Source organism: Ceratina calcarata, unplaced genomic scaffold (assembly GCF_001652005.2).
Source record: "Ceratina calcarata isolate Rehan_Ccalc_2016 unplaced genomic scaffold, ASM165200v1 scaffold45.2, whole genome shotgun sequence".
In the NCBI taxonomy this organism is placed as follows: domain Eukaryota; kingdom Metazoa; phylum Arthropoda; class Insecta; order Hymenoptera; family Apidae; genus Ceratina; species Ceratina calcarata.
In genome coordinates this window covers 55,229-74,769 of record NW_017168930.1, presented here as the reverse complement: position 1 = coordinate 74,769, position 19,541 = coordinate 55,229, and the positions used below count along the sequence as shown (strand labels likewise).

The following is a 19,541-nucleotide window of genomic DNA, read 5'->3' as shown; positions in this document are numbered from 1 at the left end:
TCAAGTATAGCGAAATAAAAATGCTATTTGAATATGAATGCTAGGATCACAATATAGAGGCATAACCACGGGAGCGATATTTCATCCGACTATTTATTTATTTATTAAACCGATTTTCCGACTGGACAATACCCAGAATCGGAAGGCTCCTGGAACACGTCCGTATAGCCTATTTACGCTCTGTACACTGATGAACTGAGCTTGTACATATTATTCATCCGACTAAAAACTATCGACTAATTAGTCGATAGTACGTTGCGATTATTCCCTAGGTAGTCGATACTTTAAATTAGTCGATAGTGCCCATCACTATTTAGAATTCATTTGAAATAGTATTTCACTGTATTTTTTATTCGATCAAATATTTGTCAAAATCAAATTGAATCCAGAACCACGATCATCATTAAAGTCGAAATCGAAACTACGATCCTAATCAGAATTCGTATTAAAATCGAGAACTTAATTACATGATAGAGTATGTACCGTTTCCGAGACTTTGGAACCAAGTGAAGAACAACGAAGATTCGAATCTCCTTATCTTAAATTGTATACTAATTGCTAAATTGCGAATAATAAAAGAATTTTCGAATTTTTATTTCGCGATCCTTGATCGAATTCTTAAAAGTGGTAAATCATAATAGTCAATTCAGGAAAGGAAACGCATGAAATAAATGTCTGTTCCTCTTTATTAACAAGCTGAAATAGCATACTTTTATGAAAGTTTGACACTTCGACAAGACATTCGGTTGTTTTATCCTGATTTTTTTGGTGATCTGCATTTTGCGTTAACGGACGACGAAAAGATTTTTATCAGACTCGCCCATGTCCATGGATGCTTATACGAGGATATGATACATAGTAAGTCTAAGGTTCACATCTCATGTACAAATAGTTCACTCGCTCGCGATGGCCGTGCCATGCGACCGGTTCCTATAACACGCGCACATACTCTCAAAACAGTCGCACTAATTATCTTTATTTCGTCAACATTTTCTTCTAACTACGATCACGTTTCCTCTTGACTATGACAAAAACTTTATTAGACATCAATTTAAGGAGGCTCGATACTGAAATAAGAATAAGAAAATTTTTTAAACTATTTCTGTTTAATTCTAAACACTTAAAAACTGTCCTATAAAGGTTTCAAAATGATTGACAGTATAGTTCACTAAATAAATTACATATATCAAACTTACGTAAGAAAGACTAATTAAGATTAAATGAGTAGATTAACCAGCGCTAAACTCGAGCATGTGAAAGCAAGAAGACTGAAAAATGACCGCCGCAAACGAGTTTCGAAAGAAAAAACCAGTCGATACATCTTAAGGAATGGTGAAGCCTCAATATCGGATAAATGATTGCCTAAACTTTTTTTATACGATACTATTGCTTTGTTAAAATTTTGTGTCATACCCGAATACACTCCTGAATCCCATTAACAATCCTACGAATATTTTCCTCCAGTTTCTCCGCTGTCTGTGAAATGACTTGAATTTTAAGGGATGATTTGGTATCAGGACAATTGGAACTTGCTTGTCATTTTTTTTGAGTATCGAACCTTCTTAAATAGTCGTACGATTCAATCTTGAATTACGATTGTATCGTCTTCTTGTGAGAGGGCATACTTTGCATATTCGACAGCTAAATTATTCGTTTGTAAAAGTAAGGTATATAAAAGATGTAGAAAATTCAAAAAGCTGCACTAGCTATTGCTAAGTACGTGATAGTATACATTGCATCATTAAGTTGATTAGCGTTATCGAAAGAGGAACTTCGAAAATTGAAGTCCTGTTAAGACATAGTTAAATAAACATTAAAAGCTGATATGGCAGTTCATCGATTAATCTTGTTAAAAGTATGCCCTCGGTTTAAGATTCCAAATTACAAATAAACGTACGTTTGCGACATCGTGTTAGATTAAATGAGGCAATAGCCGTAAATTAATAGTATTTGTAAACCGTAAACTCTGTCTGGCAGAAATCAACGTAAGCGTAGTTAATTAGCCTTTCAGTCTCATCCTTCCCGAGAACGATGCACGTAGATCGGATCTCAATTCGTTATTTATATCATGTCTCATCCGATCGGCACGAGTTCTGTCTCGAAATACGATGTTTCACCTTTTGTTTCTTCATGCATTTTAAGAACGAACGATTTCGAATCTTTACTTTAATAGACCGCAATTCATCTAATCAATCAGTCTGTCCTGTTGTTCCAATGTAAAGTAATCGTTTAATTACTTTGTTCCCAAAACGCGAGAAGCATGAAAGGTAAAACATTAAAATATCTATGTATAGAATATTCCGCAAATGAAAACAACGTATAATACTTAAAGCTATATCGTTTGGCGTTAATTAATAATCGAGCTCATTGTGTATGTCGATAAATTGTTCATCCTCTAAATATGATGCATACATGTATACATATATGTACAATTTAAAATGCGTCGTTATGTTATCCTTACACAACCACACGCACCGATCTTCGATCGATTCACGCGAATAGAATGCTCGAATTAGTTTCTCAACATAATTAATCGAACAGAGAAACAATGCCAATAGATGCATATTATTTAATGCCGATAATTAGGAATGCTGTTGTAATTTAGCACTTTGAAAAACAGCACGTGTGCTGCCGTCGTTTTTTTAAAACATCGTTATATTCCTCGTACCCCTTTCTTAAGATTTGTATAGTCTTATAAAAATTCTTGTTATGAAACATGAATGTCGATTGATAAAAGATCTAAATAAGATAATGACGTAATTATAGTTAAGCACGTCGTATACGAGATGAAATAATATGGTGAAATTATATCGAGGGGCAGTAAAAATCGTAGTAAAAATTCTTACTCTCCAATATGATCGTTAGGGTAACAATTATACAAGAGACGATTTAAACGATGTTTTCTAAGAATGGCAGTAAACGATTCTGTTCATCCCCGACACTCGTTGCGCCTTCTTCAACTATACAATTGGTGGTAACAGTGTGACTAATGATACGTACAATCTATACTATACAATAGTTAGACGATTATACAGGTATTTACAGTCCGACTGGGGAAAAGAGAGGCTTTGAAAGCACGCGATATGCTGGAAACCTTCTATCGATGATTTATTGCTTATCCCTTTGTCTCCAGAAAAAGGCTTCTGCCTGTTAGAAGCTTAACTTTTCCCCCGTGGAACTATAATTCATTATTCCATCTCTAAATTGACTTGTTTCCTAATACTCTGTCGATGGATGCTTTTTTTACCTCAATTTGCGGAATCTTCTCAGAAATGGTTGTGATCGTGGAGAATCTTAAATGATGCGCAATTTCTAGGTGAAGGACGATTTGCACTTATTTAAGAACCGTTGTCGATACTTTCACGATTAGTTGTTCCTGGCGATTGGTCTCGATTGATTTAACGAATAACACAACGGCAGTGAAGCCGAGAATTTAATTGCCGCACTGAGAAAAATGTTCAGACGTAGAACACCTGTTTTAGAATTAATATGCTAGACTTTCCATTGACAGAAAACCGTGAAATATATTCAACGCTTAATTCCTTAATTAAAATGGACATTGGAAACATTTTTCTCAGTAACCGACGTGAGCAATGATTAAGTTTACGACGAGGATCCTAGCAGGGTTGCAGATTTTTAATTGCCGCATTAAATTTTGATCCATAACAGGAGTATTTGTTAATTAAGGATTAAAATTTTATCGTTATTTAAGATTTCTTCTAATTATAAATTATATCAGTCCTTATCAAACTTGTCAAATTAAGAATGACGAAATTACATTTCAATTTTTAATTAGAAGAAACTTGAATTAACGATTGTATTTTAATTCTTAACTTAACAGGTTTGAACCGAATTGAATTTTAATTTTTAGATTACTCTTTAAATTAAGAATTGAACGTTAATTGTTTATTAATTGGTGTTCAATTAGATTAAAGATTTCGTCGATTATTTGCAACCCTGATCCCTAGTTACACCTGTTTCGACCGGAAATATTATTCTTATTAACAAACTGTGCAGGATATTTAGGCAGTCTACGATTCCCCAGAGGACTCTTTACCTTTCGATTTATTTAACGCTCTTCGCTCCTCATTTTCTATTTGAACTGCTAGATCCCGATCATACATGTATAGTGAACTCTTGCCTTTCTTGTTCCTTTCTTTGCTGATACCTGCAACGAAGTTTTAAAACGAAACACTCAATATCGTTTATCATTGACTGCAAGTTTCATTTCTAGTGATAAAAAGCAATCGTATGTCTTTCTATTATTGTTAAAGCTGTTCTAGACTAATATCTATGCAGTGAAATTTATTTTGGTAGGTGCTGTTTAGTGTAATCTGTTTTAATCCTTGTAAGATCTTTAAAATACTGAGTTATCCGGAAAATTCTTGTCAATTTTTATAGGCTCTATACATGTGAGACTATATATTCAGTGAGTCTATGTATATAGACTATATGTATAAATAGACTCGCTGAATAATGACTTTTTCTAAAGTTGTCTGAAATATCACCTTTTAGAATATACATTTCGTATGTGACAGTAGCGATCTTTCAGGATTAATCTGACAATGAGTGCGGAATGAATCTCGTGTCAGCTTACTACGGTCTACGTAGGTTCGTGTCGATACCTAGCGAGCATAGATTCGACGGCCTCGATCGGCAATCTACCCAGGCTGCCGCCGTGGCGGGTCCCGGCCGTGAGGCCCTGCCAGTCGCGATCACGATCACGATCACGATCACGTTCACCACGATCACGATCACGGTCGCACTCTACGTCGCTCAATTCGCGGCTGTCGCTAAACCCGCTTGGCGGCAACAACGTCATGTCTTCCACCGAACTACGCACAACGGATTCACCGCTTAGAACAATTGCACAAATTATTCAACTAAAATGTAATTGAAAAGAAATTCTTATTGTCGCTATGAAGTCTGATCGAGTTGCATCGAATTAATCTGGATCGGGTTGAGATCGTTGAAGGAACATTGAAAGTTCTATAACGAGGACAACCTCAGATAAAAAATTGAGAAAAAGCGACCTTCACTTTTTTCTTTGCAATTTCTATGAATTTTAATTTTTCCGAAATTTTCTTCACGTGTTTATTGTTTAGTAAACTAATCCAGCTAACCATTCAGATCGTTTCGTTCGATTTTAAAAAAGTTATTCAATTTTAAAAGGTGTTGGTTCACTTTCGTTCTTTACAGCAGATTAATTCGGAGTTTGAAAATATTCTTTGTTAACAATCTAAATAGTCTAATGATGAAATAAAGTTAAACTAAATGAATTGAATTATGAAATGTATGAAATGATGTTAATAGAAAAATGTATGCTTATTTCATGGTTCGATCGTAACTGTAATCGTAACTGTTTTCACGGTATTTTACATTTTTCCATTACTGATTCTCGCATCGACATGAGACCGATAGGACCGTGACATGATACGAATATTGAACATAATCAGGACTGAGTGCTATGTGGAAACAAACAAACCTTGGCTACCTGCGAGTAGACCGGCTCGGTTGTCGGCTCCGTCGTCTCGCAAGCGAGGGTGAACCTTCGTTGTTCGACTCTGTACTCGACTCCACACCCCGTGAGAACACATCTGTACAAAAAACAAAAACAATAATGATTTTATGATTTTATTACTTCATTCGATTAATTGCATTATAAGGAACTGTCTACATACTTTGAATGTTAGCGTAGTTCATTTTTAATAGATAATTCGTACGATGAAGCTTACCTCTGCAAGGCTTCACTGGCACCCTGTAACTAGGCCCAGCGCATTCGCCGCAAGGGCTGCCGGAAGTGTCGCTGCCGGAACCTTGACGACTGCTGCGCAGCTTGCTCTCCGCTTCCGCGATGCTCGGGAAGTACCGTTGCTTGTGCCACCTTGGTGTTTTAGACCTGAACGTGAAAGAACACCAGAAAGAGGAAGAGAAAAGGGTTTCGGGAGCGGGGGGTTATCCTCGAGCAGGGGATTCGAGCAGGAAATAATTCGATTCGCAATCATGCGTTCTATATAAACGTCGAAAGCAAACAGTTACCTCTCGAAGTCCACGCTGGACCTCTCGTAGTCGATAGTATTTATGTCCTCGTTTTCCAAATGGCCGAACGTTTTAAATTGCATGGTGTAATCAAGCGTAGCCGTGGTCACTGAACGATTTTCTCTTCCCGGTACACTGAACGTAGCGTATGGACTTATCTCGTACATTTCTGTAAAAAAATATTATTTTATATAGAGCAATTGTCTCAACTTCCGTTCATGTTCTCTACCGATCAATTGAAATACGAAGACGAACCTGATCCGTGATCGTTCGATTTGTGATTCTCCTGCTTTACGGGCGAGCTAGTATAGACCTGATGATTTCTTCTGTTATCACGTTCAGCTGTCGATTTCAGTTGCATGGTAGACATACAGCTAGAGAGATGATGATGCTGCTGATGTTGCTGTTGCTGTTGAACCAAGCCCAGTCCTGACTGCTGGTTCTGTTGTTGCCCAGGCAGTATTTCTCCCAAGTAGTTAGCTCTAGTAGATGTAACTTACAATTCAATCTTTTCCACGGAAGACGATATTAATTATATCGCTAGTAGTGTAATCGATTTTTTTGTATTTAATATTTTAATGAAAAATGAATTCTCTCATTTTTCACTAAAGCAAATATAATTTTGGACAAAAGCAATGTTAGTTAAAGATAAATAAATACCTTCCACTACGTTTTAACATAACGTATCCCAAAATTGCGGCCGAAATGATCAATACGATCGCGCAGACGAGGGGCACGACCACGTAAAGCACTTTTTGGTTTGGTATAGCTTTCTTAACGTCGTCCTCCATGATCAAATCGTTTGGAGGTCCGATGCTGACGCCGCTTAAAGTAGTCGTTGCGAATTCCATCATCGTTTGCGTGGAACCGGCGTCGTTGTGCGCCGTCAAACGTAAACTGTACCACGAAGCAGTCTTCAAATCTCTTATGACTAGATTTTCGGTAGCGCGGCTCGCCACTAAAATCCATGGTTCGGTGTTGACGCGTCTACGGTACTCTACGGTGTAGTACTGAATCGGGCAACCGCCGTTAGGCCAGGACAAAAGATTCAGCGTCACGGAGGTGCCGTTCGCGGATATAATGTCTCGCTCTTTCGGTAATAAAGGAGCTGCAAACAAATTCTTTATGAGAGACCTGTAGTCACGCATCTAAAGACAATTAATATTTTCTCTGAATTTTCTTGTAAATGCATAAAGCACACAATAATGGATGATTTTGAAATTGTTTAATTAATAATTACCAGTTCCTTTGGTCGTAGCGCTGATAAGGGCACTCGGATCTCCTGTGCCCACGCGATTGTGCGCTGTTAAATGCGCCAAGTACGAGGAACCGCACTTCAAACCGGTTAAAATGAACTCAGTGTGCTCGGGTGACAAGGTAATTTCTTCCCAGCCACCTTGGTCCCTTTTGTAACTTAACACGTAGCCTGACAAAATTATTTTTTAATTAACAAATATGTTTTGCTAAATTTTGTTAAACATTCGTACCTTGAATGGTGGCACCGCCGTTGCTTGGATGACTCCATCTAAATCTTATGCTATTCGTTGTCGTATACTGAAGCTCCAACATTGGCGCCCTTGGAGGCATCACCACAACCAACGTGTACGTGATTGAGTCGTCACCGTATAAATTGTGAGCTGAACATGTGTAATTCCCCGCCACTGATTGATCTAAACCTAATTATTTATCAATCAGACAATTTCCTAAGCATTGACTTGTACTACTTGCAGAGACGAGGAAAGGAGTAGTGTGACGGAAACGGAAGTCTAAGCCATTGTAATCCGTGATGGATCAATAAAGGCATAACTAATTATTACTTGGACAGGCTTGTATACTAACTGCGAATATAGAGATGACCGTCGGTAGTTAATTCGTAATGCCTGCCAGTAGAAATTTGATTGTTTCGGTAGGTCCATATCGGATGAGGCGTAGGGTTCCCCACGACTAGGCAGGACAATGTGATCGAGGATTTAATCGCCCTTCTTAACAATTGTGAGAACGACGCCACTCTAGCAGGAGCTTTGTGTTTAATTAAGTCTAATTAGTAATTGTATTAAAATAGAAGAATGTTTAAACTTTGTAAATAATCGAACCTCTAGTATCTGTAATTTGCTTTACTTTAGGAGTCGCCTCTCCCTCCCCTACTCCTGTTGTTGCTGACACCCAAAATTCATACTCTTGCCTAAGAAATGAATTAGTTTTATTTTTTAAATTGAACTTTAATTCTTAATTAGAAAATTCGTAAATTATTAATATCAGAATTTAGTTATCTCTCTCTCAACTTAATATAATTCTCCAATTATCGATTATAATTTAATTGTTAAATGGTAATTACCTTTCTACCAAGCCTCGCAACTCCATGGTCAGGGTGTCAGTGGGTGACGCTGGGGGCTCGTACAAGGTACGCGTGTTATGGTTATTAGAGCCAGCCTCTCTGCTATAAACTGTATACTTGGACACGTTCCCATTCGGTTGCAGGGGCGGTAACCACGAAACTAGTATGCTTTCCGCGGTTAATGCTAAAGCTTTGATTCCAGCTGGCGGGCCTGGCACTAAGGTATCAAATTTATGCATTACTCTCAATAATCATAAAATTGTTGCGTGACATTGAAATATGTTTACCATCTTCTTCGGTTGTACAAAAAATCGGCGGACTTAGGACTCCATCGCCGGCACCAGTGTAGGCCAGAACTCTGATCGAATAATTCGTATACTTGTACAGAGTGTGTAGATAAGTCTCCACGCTGGGGATCTTCTTGACCTCGCCAACCGTTGATATGTCCACTAAAATGATTTTTCATGTGACCAAGATGATGTATAATGTAGCCGCGCTTGTGGATATTTATCTTAGAAACTAATTGACACATTGAGATGTTACTTTTTTTAAACTGAAGTAGAAACTTCAATTTTTATTTCAATTATTCGTTGAATTCGTTAATTATTTTACTCACTGTTGTCAGTGGGCACAGGCCGGTAGTAAATTTTATAGCCTTGAATAATCCCACCGTGCTGATGTGGCGGTGGCGCGCTCCAGGAAACTCTCACGCTTTGGGAAGACAGAGGGACGCACGACACCTGCGTCGGCGGAGTTTCCGGTACTGGTATAAATCAATAAAGATGAAACAATCTCATCTGAAGACCGTACGATCGAGACAGGCGAAAGTTTATACGCGTTTACCGCACCTCCTTCCTGAGTTGTTCCAACAATGGGAACGCTGGCCGGGCCACTCGCTATACTATTGAAAGCCCTGATCGATATATCGTACTTGGTGAACTTTCTCAGCCCGGTAAGTTGCACCTTTGTAGTTGCCCATCCGTTCACGGTTAAACTTTTGCTTTGGTTCACACCTGACGTCGATGATGAATACTCAGACCATGTCACTATGTAGCCCAGTAGATCTCCGTTACACGATTCCTTCGGGGGTGGCTGTGAATACATCATTTTCGTATCTATCGATATCATTTTTCATTTTACTACAAAGAATTATGTTTGATTTATTATTACCTGCCAGCTGACTATAAGCTACTGTATACTTGGACACGTTCCCATTCGGTTGCAGGGGCGGTAACCACGAAACTAGTATGCTTTCCGCGGTTAATGCTAAAGCTTTGATTCCAGCTGGCGGGCCTGGCACTAAGGTATCAAATTTATGCATTACTCTCAATAATCATAAAATTGTTGCGTGACATTGAAATATGTTTACCATCTTCTTCGGTTGTACAAAAAATCGGCGGACTTAGGACTCCATCGCCGGCACCAGTGTAGGCCAGAACTCTGATCGAATAATTCGTATACTTGTACAGAGTGTGTAGATAAGTCTCCACGCTGGGGATCTTCTTGACCTCGCCAACCGTTGATATGTCCACTAAAATGATTTTTCATGTGACCAAGATGATGTATAATGTAGCCGCGCTTGTGGATATTTATCTTAGAAACTAATTGACACATTGAGATGTTACTTTTTTTAAACTGAAGTAGAAACTTCAATTTTTATTTCAATTATTCGTTGAATTCGTTAATTATTTTACTCACTGTTGTCAGTGGGCACAGGCCGGTAGTAAATTTTATAGCCTTGAATAATCCCACCGTGCTGATGTGGCGGTGGCGCGCTCCAGGAAACTCTCACGCTTTGGGAAGACAGAGGGACGCACGACACCTGCGTCGGCGGAGTTTCCGGTACTGGTATAAATCAATAAAGATGAAACAATCTCATCTGAAGACCGTACGATCGAGACAGGCGAAAGTTTATACGCGTTTACCGCACCTCCTTCCTGAGTTGTTCCAACAATGGGAACGCTGGCCGGGCCACTCGCTATACTATTGAAAGCCCTGATCGATATATCGTACTTGGTGAACTTTCTCAGCCCGGTAAGTTGCACCTTTGTAGTTGCCCATCCGTTCACGGTTAAACTTTTGCTTTGGTTCACACCTGACGTCGATGATGAATACTCAGACCATGTCACTATGTAGCCCAGTAGATCTCCGTTACACGATTCCTTCGGGGGTGGCTGTGAATACATCATTTTCGTATCTATCGATATCATTTTTCATTTTACTACAAAGAATTATGTTTGATTTATTATTACCTGCCAGCTGACTATAAGCTCTCCAGGTCCGGCTGATTGCACTTTGATGTTTTGGGGTGGTTCGGTGGGTGCTGTTACGAGTTTAAATGTAAATGGATTAATAACGGAATTTTATTTTTTATTAGTTTATTCTGGTCAAATCAGGACAGCGTATAAATAACTGACGTGTTCGGTAGAAAGTTAGTATATGCAATGCCTTCTGTCAATATTCAAGCACACTTCAGAATTCGAGGAACATCGTTGTAACATTATTACCCTACTTTTTACATCAGTGTACTTCCATACCTTCTTCCTGAGTTTTGGCAACTACGGGCTCCGTGGGCACGCTCACGTCTATCGAATTTATGGCAAATATACGAAACGTATAAGTGACTGCTGGATGAAGTCCGCCCACCAAAGCAACCTCTTGATCATCGCTCGTAGTTTCGAAAGCTGACAAGCCTAAGAAAAATTTGAATTTTTAGAATTTAAAGTGTAAACCTTCGAAAAATTTCTAAATTCTTGGACGGTGTTCTATTAATGTAATATCTAATAACTGTTACAATTTCGATGGTTCGTCATGCTTTATTTAAGGACTCGTACAACTTTAATTAAAATAATTCCCGGCGTCGACAATCGTACGACGTAAAAATGAAATCCATTGTATTGAATACAGTGTCTGATCACTGATCAGATAATTTTCGAATGATGAATGGTGAGCTCCTAATAGTTGAACGTAATTACCGTTTCTCGTTGGATGAATGGCGTTCCCGGTGTTCGAACTTCCGGGGGTGTAACTGACATTGTGCGTTTTCGCGGGGTTCCAATCGTCGGCCAAACCGTGATTCAGCGGCCGATACTGAATAACGTAATTCCGTATCGGGCTGTTACCGTCGAAAGCCCTCTTCCACAGTAATCGTATCGATCGCGAGCCGATTTCTATTACCTCCAACGAGGCTGGCGGATCCGGCCTCTCTGTGCAACGCGAAATGAACATAATTAAACAATCATCTCTGATCACAGCGAAACTGATCGGTCCATTCAGATCCAGTAAACGCAACGATCAGACCTCCTACTGTTGGTGCAACCACCGTTCCTTGTAAATGGAACGATGGCTGATACATCAGGAAAGTTAATTAAGAATTACTGAAGGATTTGCATTTGTATTTTTCAATTAATTAAATCAGTTGATGGGTATCCGAGGTAGTCGAGATATCGTCGGTACGCAAGGGGATTGAAATATTTTATACAAGGTAAAACATTTAAAAAGTGAAATATAAATCGAGATGAAGGGACAATAGAGAATGTTCTCATACCTTGAACAGCGAGATAGATTAAGTGCTCGCTTCTCCCATAAGCATTGTCAGCAGTGCACCTGTAAACTCCGGAATCTTGACGATCGCTGCTACCAATGGACAACTGCGACTTCAGTCCGTTGTCCGTTTTTATTTGACTGATGCTCAGTCGATGGCTGTTCGTGTCCAAACGGTCGCTGTTGTGCACCCACTGCACCTCTATGGGGTTGTCCCCGATGACGGTGCAATCCAGCGTCACGGATTCGCCGCGACGGATCGTCACGTTTTTGCTTTGAAACTCGAATCGCGCCGGCTCTGCAAAGAAACGACAATTTTTGACAAATATTGGGAAAGAGGATTTTCATAGTCTTTCCACGCTGCAGTCATACAACGAGATTGGCGTAAACTATTTAAATGTTATATGATTCTTAATTCCGTATGAGAATACATATGCTTAGCAATTTTGAAAGAAGTAATACATGGATTAATAAATCTTTAATTTATCTTAGGTGTACAAGAAGCATACTCCAAATTTTTATTGCCGATCCGAACAAAAAAATCATGTTCATTATTAAAAAGCATATCCTTTATCTTTTCCTTGGAGACTCTAACAAAGAGCACTTTTCTTCAAAGTTTTGTTGAAGTAATAATGTTCTTTATCTCAGCCTTGTAGGACTACATTTAATATCTAATCACTGGATACGTTTAATAAAATATTTAGACAAATTTCAAACTCACCATGGACGGAGACATAGATCACTTTGCTGAGACCGGATCCAATGCCATTATTCGCCCGACACAGATAATGCCCCTCGTCCTGAGGGCCAGCAGAGGCCGTCCACAGAGATCCATTGGGTAGAATAGTTAATCTGCCATCAGATCCGTCCACCAGGGGCTGATAATCGTTCGAGCTTCTTCCTCTGGCACGTAGCCACGTGACACGTGGCGGAGGAAAACCCTTAGCCTCGCAGTGAACGTTGAGAGGGTTGCCCAAGAGGGTGGCCACGTCTCGCGGCTCGTAGATCCACTGCGGCGGCACTTTCACCAATAGTTCTGCCGTGTGGTTCACTTTGGCTGCGGTGTTGGTCGCTACGCAGGTATAGTTACCACTGTGCCGGGAGGAGAGCTCCTTGAATACGAGCAGACTGAAGAATTCGGCCACCCTTTCCTCGATCTGGCATCAGTAGAGGAAATTTCTTTTAATGTTCTCTGTAATTGGCTATATTATGTATAGACTGCGGATTTATATGCAAAATAAAATTTGACTAATGTTAGTTAAAAAAATAAAATCTAGATTGAAATGTTTTTTTATCAAAAATTCGTTTTGTATGTTTTTACGTGTTACGTGCATTGTTTCACAAAATTCGCAGTCTAATTACGTAGTATGATGACAAACGTACGCGCAGAGAGGAAGGCAACGGTTCGCCGTCTTTCAGCCAGGAGAAATAAATTGGAAGATCACCGGAAGTGACAGTGCACGTCACTTGGGCGCGACTACCTTCCTGAAGATTCGGGGGAAAGCTGAACGGGCCCATGACAGGTGGACCTGAAATTTATTAATCGCACTTCGAGTTCCTATTCGAACGTCACTTATTAACTCAAATAAATTTCTCTCGGTATTTATTAGTTTACGTGTTACCCGAGTTTTCTTTCCTGAACATCGCGACAGATGAGAAAAAGTTTAGTAGCAAGACGAATTCTACCCAGCGTGCAATTTACTTCTTTCGTTCAGACTTTTCAACCGTCAGGACAAACAAGGGTAGAAAAACTCGTTTCTCGTTAAAACGAGTGTACTATAATTTCACGCGAACACGATTTTGTTGAGTGCAACAAATAACACAAACGTAGATGTATACACTCTGCATATAAAATCTCATCTATATTTTGCAGTGCATTCTTTAATACCTTAGTACTAAAATAATTATTAATAATATTACATAAAAAGAAAACGTTTATTTGTATGTTAATAAAAATCTCAAGAACGACTGAAGTATTTGCAATTCGAATTGTAGTTTTAAAAAAGATGTCTAAATTTTTTTTTGAACAAAATGATACTAGCATGATGTAGATATGTTAACAGGATAATTGTACCATTTGCGGTATCTTTCAATTACGAAAAGTGAACAACGCCATTATGATTTTTATCTCTTCGTACAGTAATCCGAGCTGTAACGAGAGAAAACACGCGGTCGAAGCCCCAGCGGGGCACGCTAGTTATTCATAATATATGAAATACTCACTGCTGACGGTTAGTAGAATGTCTCTGCTTGCCGTTTCCCCGGATCTCGCACGGACCATGCACGTGTACGTCCCAGCATCGTTCGGATCCACGTTAGCTATGGAAAGATGGCCCTCGCTATCAACGTGATGCCTTATATCGAGAGGCAGTGCGACTACTCCACGAGACCATTCGACGGACGTGATAGGATAGCCCGAATAGGGACACGCGATGGTGGTATCGATGCCGGCTATCGCGCGAACCGGTCCTATCGATCGGATGTACGGTGGACCTGAAATTATCAATCGTCCCAAAATGCCTTTCACCTACATATATGTATGCAATTTCTATAATGCCTACACCGACCTAAAATTCGCAGTCTAATTACGTAGTATGATGACAAACGTACGCGCAGAGAGGAAGGCAACGGTTCGCCGTCTTTCAGCCAGGAGAAATAAATTGGAAGATCACCGGAAGTGACAGTGCACGTCACTTGGGCGCGACTACCTTCCTGAAGATTCGGGGGAAAGCTGAACGGGCCCATGACAGGTGGACCTGAAATTTATTAATCGCACTTCGAGTTCCTATTCGAACGTCACTTATTAACTCAAATAAATTTCTCTCGGTATTTATTAGTTTACGTGTTACCCGAGTTTTCTTTCCTGAACATCGCGACAGATGAGAAAAAGTTTAGTAGCAAGACGAATTCTACCCAGCGTGCAATTTACTTCTTTCGTTCAGACTTTTCAACCGTCAGGACAAACAAGGGTAGAAAAACTCGTTTCTCGTTAAAACGAGTGTACTATAATTTCACGCGAACACGATTTTGTTGAGTGCAACAAATAACACAAACGTAGATGTATACACTCTGCATATAAAATCTCATCTATATTTTGCAGTGCATTCTTTAATACCTTAGTACTAAAATAATTATTAATAATATTACATAAAAAGAAAACGTTTATTTGTATGTTAATAAAAATCTCAAGAACGACTGAAGTATTTGCAATTCGAATTGTAGTTTTAAAAAAGATGTCTAAATTTTTTTTTGAACAAAATGATACTAGCATGATGTAGATATGTTAACAGGATAATTGTACCATTTGCGGTATCTTTCAATTACGAAAAGTGAACAACGCCATTATGATTTTTATCTCTTCGTACAGTAATCCGAGCTGTAACGAGAGAAAACACGCGGTCGAAGCCCCAGCGGGGCACGCTAGTTATTCATAATATATGAAATACTCACTGCTGACGGTTAGTAGAATGTCTCTGCTTGCCGTTTCCCCGGATCTCGCACGGACCATGCACGTGTACGTCCCAGCATCGTTCGGATCCACGTTAGCTATGGAAAGATGGCCCTCGCTATCAACGTGATGCCTTATATCGAGAGGCAGTGCGACTACTCCACGAGACCATTCGACGGACGTGATAGGATAGCCCGAATAGGGACACGCGATGGTGGTATCGATGCCGGCTATCGCGCGAACCGGTCCTATCGATCGGATGTACGGTGGACCTGAAATTATCAATCGTCCCAAAATGCCTTTCACCTACATATATGTATGCAATTTCTATAATGCCTACACCGACCAGCTTCGAACATTGGATTAAACATTAAACAATATATATTCCAAATATAAAACGGCTCTTATCTCTTCAGTTATTTTTTAATAAATTATACTCGACAAGGAGTATTTTTGTATCTCTTAAATTTCTCCGCTTGAATTGAAATTTGACTTACCATAAATGTTCAACCTAGCTTTGTGCTCGACCGTGGCCAGGGTGTTAGCGGCGACACAGGCGTAGAGGCCACCGTCCTCGGTGCCGGCCGATGATATGTTCAAGTGACTGATCACGTCCCCGGACTGATCGACGTACTGTCCTATCGCGTACCTGCATCGGTGCATTGTGCTCGGTTAAGAAGGAGCAACGAGAAGGGAGTATTGATCGATGAGGATCTAGATGCGCACCTGTGCCCGGAGGCGATCTCGCTCAGAGGCTCTCCGTCTAACAGCCAAGTGAACGACGGCGGCGGTGATCCTGTCGCGGAGCACCTCAAGGATACTGGAGGACCCGGCCGCAGAGCTTGTTCAATGAACGTGTACTGCAGCTCCGGCACCGTGTCTGACAAATCGAATTTTAATACAAGTTTCTTTTATCATTTAATCATATAAAATTCAATTTCTAGATTTTTCGACATTTTCCACATTTTGAAATAGAATGAAACGTAACTTCCTTATTTTTATTATTTCGTAAAATGAGTTCAGCAAGCAGCTTTACGATCTTAAATAAAAAATGTATTCCATCATCTTTCACTGAGGCAAAAGTATTACGTTCAAAGCCGCAACAGAAAACGTTAGTTATTAATATTTCTTCAAGTTGTCTAATATCATACAGTATAAATCCAATCATTTATTGTTTACAATGGTATTGATGAGAATGTACAAGGCGAGGTAGTCAAAAGCGATAGGCAATTTCGATTAACGATTGATCGTGATACCTCCGAGTTTCAATTCCGCGGTGGCCTGGGCGTTCTCCTTGTCGCTTCTAACCAGGCACTGGTACATCCCCTTGTCCTTCCGACCGACCGAGGCTATCACGAGCACCAGAGGTACCACTAATCTGATCCTAGGGTCCTGGACGGTCAATACTGGCACACCGTCGTGTATCCACTCGACGCTCTCGACCGGATAACCCTCCACCGTGCAATTCATAGTGGCCGACTCTCCGGAATTGATGGTCTGTAAATACCGGGAAACGGTTAACGATTCGTGCTCGAAAGTTAATGCCCATGGCACCGCGATTTACGCAGCGCAACGCGTGATCCTGGTCGCTCTCTACCTCTCGCGCGGCTTATCGTTCCAATCGGGGTTGCCAACGATTGTAGCCTTTCTGTTTGCAAATTTTAATCGATACTCTCCAAAAAGACGGTAAAAACTGGCGTGGAATTAAGTGCTTTTCATTTGGTGATTAAAAACCGAGCCATTTGCAGACGCATTGAAAATAGGTTGAAGGGGAATTGAAATTCTAACACATTACTTCAATAAATTATTGTACATTTCTCATGAGACAAGATAGGTGAAAGACAGGTGAAAGAAGATATACATTAAAATATGTTTCATATCACTGAAATTCTATTTCTAGAATTTTAATATATAATGAAATTGGAAGAAGAGGGTCACCTGAACCCGAGGCTGTATCCTGGCGTTAAGTTTGGATGTGACCGACAGATGTGTCTCCGCTCGTTGCTCGCCTAGACGATTGCTAGCTCGACAAATGTATCTGCCTGCGTCCTGAGCGTCCACGCGCCGAATTTGCATCAAATCACCCCAGAACTGAATCCGGCCGAGTGATTCAACCGGTATCGAATGACCTATAACAGCAGGATACTCGCTTTAGCGCCCGCAATATCGGATATTACTGTTTCCATTACTTTCGCCATTTCACTAATAAAATATGGAATAGGAANGACAGGTGAAAGAAGATATACATTAAAATATGTTTCATATCACTGAAATTCTATTTCTAGAATTTTAATATATAATGAAATTGGAAGAAGAGGGTCACCTGAACCCGAGGCTGTATCCTGGCGTTAAGTTTGGATGTGACCGACAGATGTGTCTCCGCTCGTTGCTCGCCTAGACGATTGCTAGCTCGACAAATGTATCTGCCTGCGTCCTGAGCGTCCACGCGCCGAATTTGCATCAAATCACCCCAGAACTGAATCCGGCCGAGTGATTCAACCGGTATCGAATGACCTATAACAGCAGGATACTCGCTTTAGCGCCCGCAATATCGGATATTACTGTTTCCATTACTTTCGCCATTTCACTAATAAAATATGGAATAGGAATTGAGTTCATTCATTTATTATATTTTCTTTTATTATAAATGATTGTTACTGGTATATCATATTATTAATATGAATTTTTATAGTGTAATAATTTTATATCGCAATTTTTTCATTTCTGTAATAAATATTTTCAATGATTGACGATTTTAATTTTGTTAATATTTCTCTGTGTTGAAGTTGCGTCGTTTAAAATGAAATATTTAACTAGATCATGCGGTAAACAATTTGGTAATTAAACCAACCGTTAACATCGCGATACCAAGTAAATTGTGGGGGCGGACTCCCCTGGGCTGAGCAAGTTAGATGAACGTCCGTCCCGCTTTCCGCTGAGATGGCGATCTGAGACCACTGCATCAACCTTGGTGGCATATTCCCCGTTGGTTCTAGAAATCGAACATTGTACGTTTTGTACAATTTGTTTTACGACCTTTTCATAGGCACAATGGCGGTGCATTGAACTCTACTAATTGGAGTGCAGACTCCATTAACTGGAGTATGAACTGTTGTAGGATGAAGTAGTTGCGATCCGAAAAAAATGGACAACGTTTGATTTCGGCCATAAAGTAAATGTAATGAGTTTATCTTCTCTTTATATTGCAAGCAAATTTATTGTATGACATAGTCTTTGACTCTTTATGGGACGTAATTCTCCGAAACTATCTGTTTTCCTGAGCCAGCCTCATCTCATAGTTCATACTCTAGGTCCCGTTGGCATAGGGCTCAATGTCACAAAGAAATTCATTTGCTTGCCTGTGACTGTTAATGTCGCAGACTCGCTTCTTCTTCTTTCACCGGTCAACGCGTGAAACGTTAAACACGAATACGTTGCTCTACCGTCTTCCGGTCTGGTCGCTCTGATGTGAAGGTCTCCCTGAGAGGTCACCACGAATCTTCCCCCTGCAAATTTTCAATTTGTTTCAACTTAATAATTAAGTCTGGATTTAATAATCTACAAGTACGAAGTAGTAGTACTATATACAAAAAAGCTAAAACAGCGAATTTTTTTATTTTATCAATTTCCCTTGTCTCAGCCAGGATTTTTAGCTATTTTAATTACGAATGATTGGTTTTAATTGCGAGCCGTATGATTTATGGCTCGACGTTTCGTGAATAAAAGTGGAATTACATCGTAACAAAGCGTTATGCAATACATCAGCGGACGACGTTGATCCGCGGTATTCGACGATCCGTGGTCGTGCGACCATCGCGTTTCAAATAATCCCTTTGAAATAGCTTTACAAAGCTGTGCTACTTTCCTATACCGTATCATTTAATTCGTTATTTGGCTTTACGCGTTTTTAGTTCGGTCCGGACGAGGGAATATCATTCTTCAGCACTTCAATTTCGCTCTGCTCTCTTTGTTTAAATTGAACAAAAATGTTCCATAGATAAATATCCTTTTCCGTTTTTTTTTTAATATATGACTGATCCTCTGTTTGCACGATAAAATCGTACGGAGTGAAATGAAATCGTGTAAAAATAGCCATACAAATTTTGATTGACAGAAATACATATACGAAGAGATGCACTCAGGAAAGTATTTTATTTAATTGGTGCAGTACACAAT

General features: G+C 39.7%; 1 protein-coding gene across 1 annotated transcript in view; it reads right to left on the bottom strand.

Moving 5' to 3' along the window:
- Nucleotides 1–3,843: 3,843 nt before the first annotated feature.
- The window catches only part of Dscam3 (Down syndrome cell adhesion molecule 3), a 44,553-nt gene continuing 28,855 nt past the window's right edge, over nt 3,844–19,541 (bottom strand). The window contains exons 4-31 of the mRNA XM_018028439.2: nt 18,725–18,871; nt 18,217–18,357; nt 17,689–17,879; nt 16,622–16,862; nt 16,092–16,245; nt 15,863–16,014; nt 15,368–15,637; nt 14,528–14,673; nt 12,639–13,074; nt 11,922–12,215; nt 11,350–11,580; nt 10,912–11,067; nt 10,627–10,697; nt 10,305–10,548; nt 10,073–10,219; nt 9,744–9,905; nt 8,375–8,591; nt 8,133–8,221; nt 7,879–8,058; nt 7,527–7,715; nt 7,280–7,465; nt 6,700–7,147; nt 6,295–6,521; nt 6,040–6,208; nt 5,736–5,899; nt 5,495–5,597; nt 4,626–4,835; nt 3,844–4,168 (exon numbers count right to left, since the gene is read on the bottom strand). Coding sequence (XP_017883928.1) covers nt 4,117–4,168; nt 4,626–4,835; nt 5,495–5,597; nt 5,736–5,899; nt 6,040–6,208; nt 6,295–6,521; nt 6,700–7,147; nt 7,280–7,465; nt 7,527–7,715; nt 7,879–8,058; nt 8,133–8,221; nt 8,375–8,591; nt 9,744–9,905; nt 10,073–10,219; nt 10,305–10,548; nt 10,627–10,697; nt 10,912–11,067; nt 11,350–11,580; nt 11,922–12,215; nt 12,639–13,074; nt 14,528–14,673; nt 15,368–15,637; nt 15,863–16,014; nt 16,092–16,245; nt 16,622–16,862; nt 17,689–17,879; nt 18,217–18,343 — 5,256 coding nt within the window. The 5' untranslated portion in view covers nt 18,344–18,357; nt 18,725–18,871 and the 3' untranslated portion in view covers nt 3,844–4,116. The remainder of the gene's footprint in view (nt 4,169–4,625; nt 4,836–5,494; nt 5,598–5,735; nt 5,900–6,039; nt 6,209–6,294; nt 6,522–6,699; nt 7,148–7,279; nt 7,466–7,526; nt 7,716–7,878; nt 8,059–8,132; nt 8,222–8,374; nt 8,592–9,743; nt 9,906–10,072; nt 10,220–10,304; nt 10,549–10,626; nt 10,698–10,911; nt 11,068–11,349; nt 11,581–11,921; nt 12,216–12,638; nt 13,075–14,527; nt 14,674–15,367; nt 15,638–15,862; nt 16,015–16,091; nt 16,246–16,621; nt 16,863–17,688; nt 17,880–18,216; nt 18,358–18,724; nt 18,872–19,541) is intronic.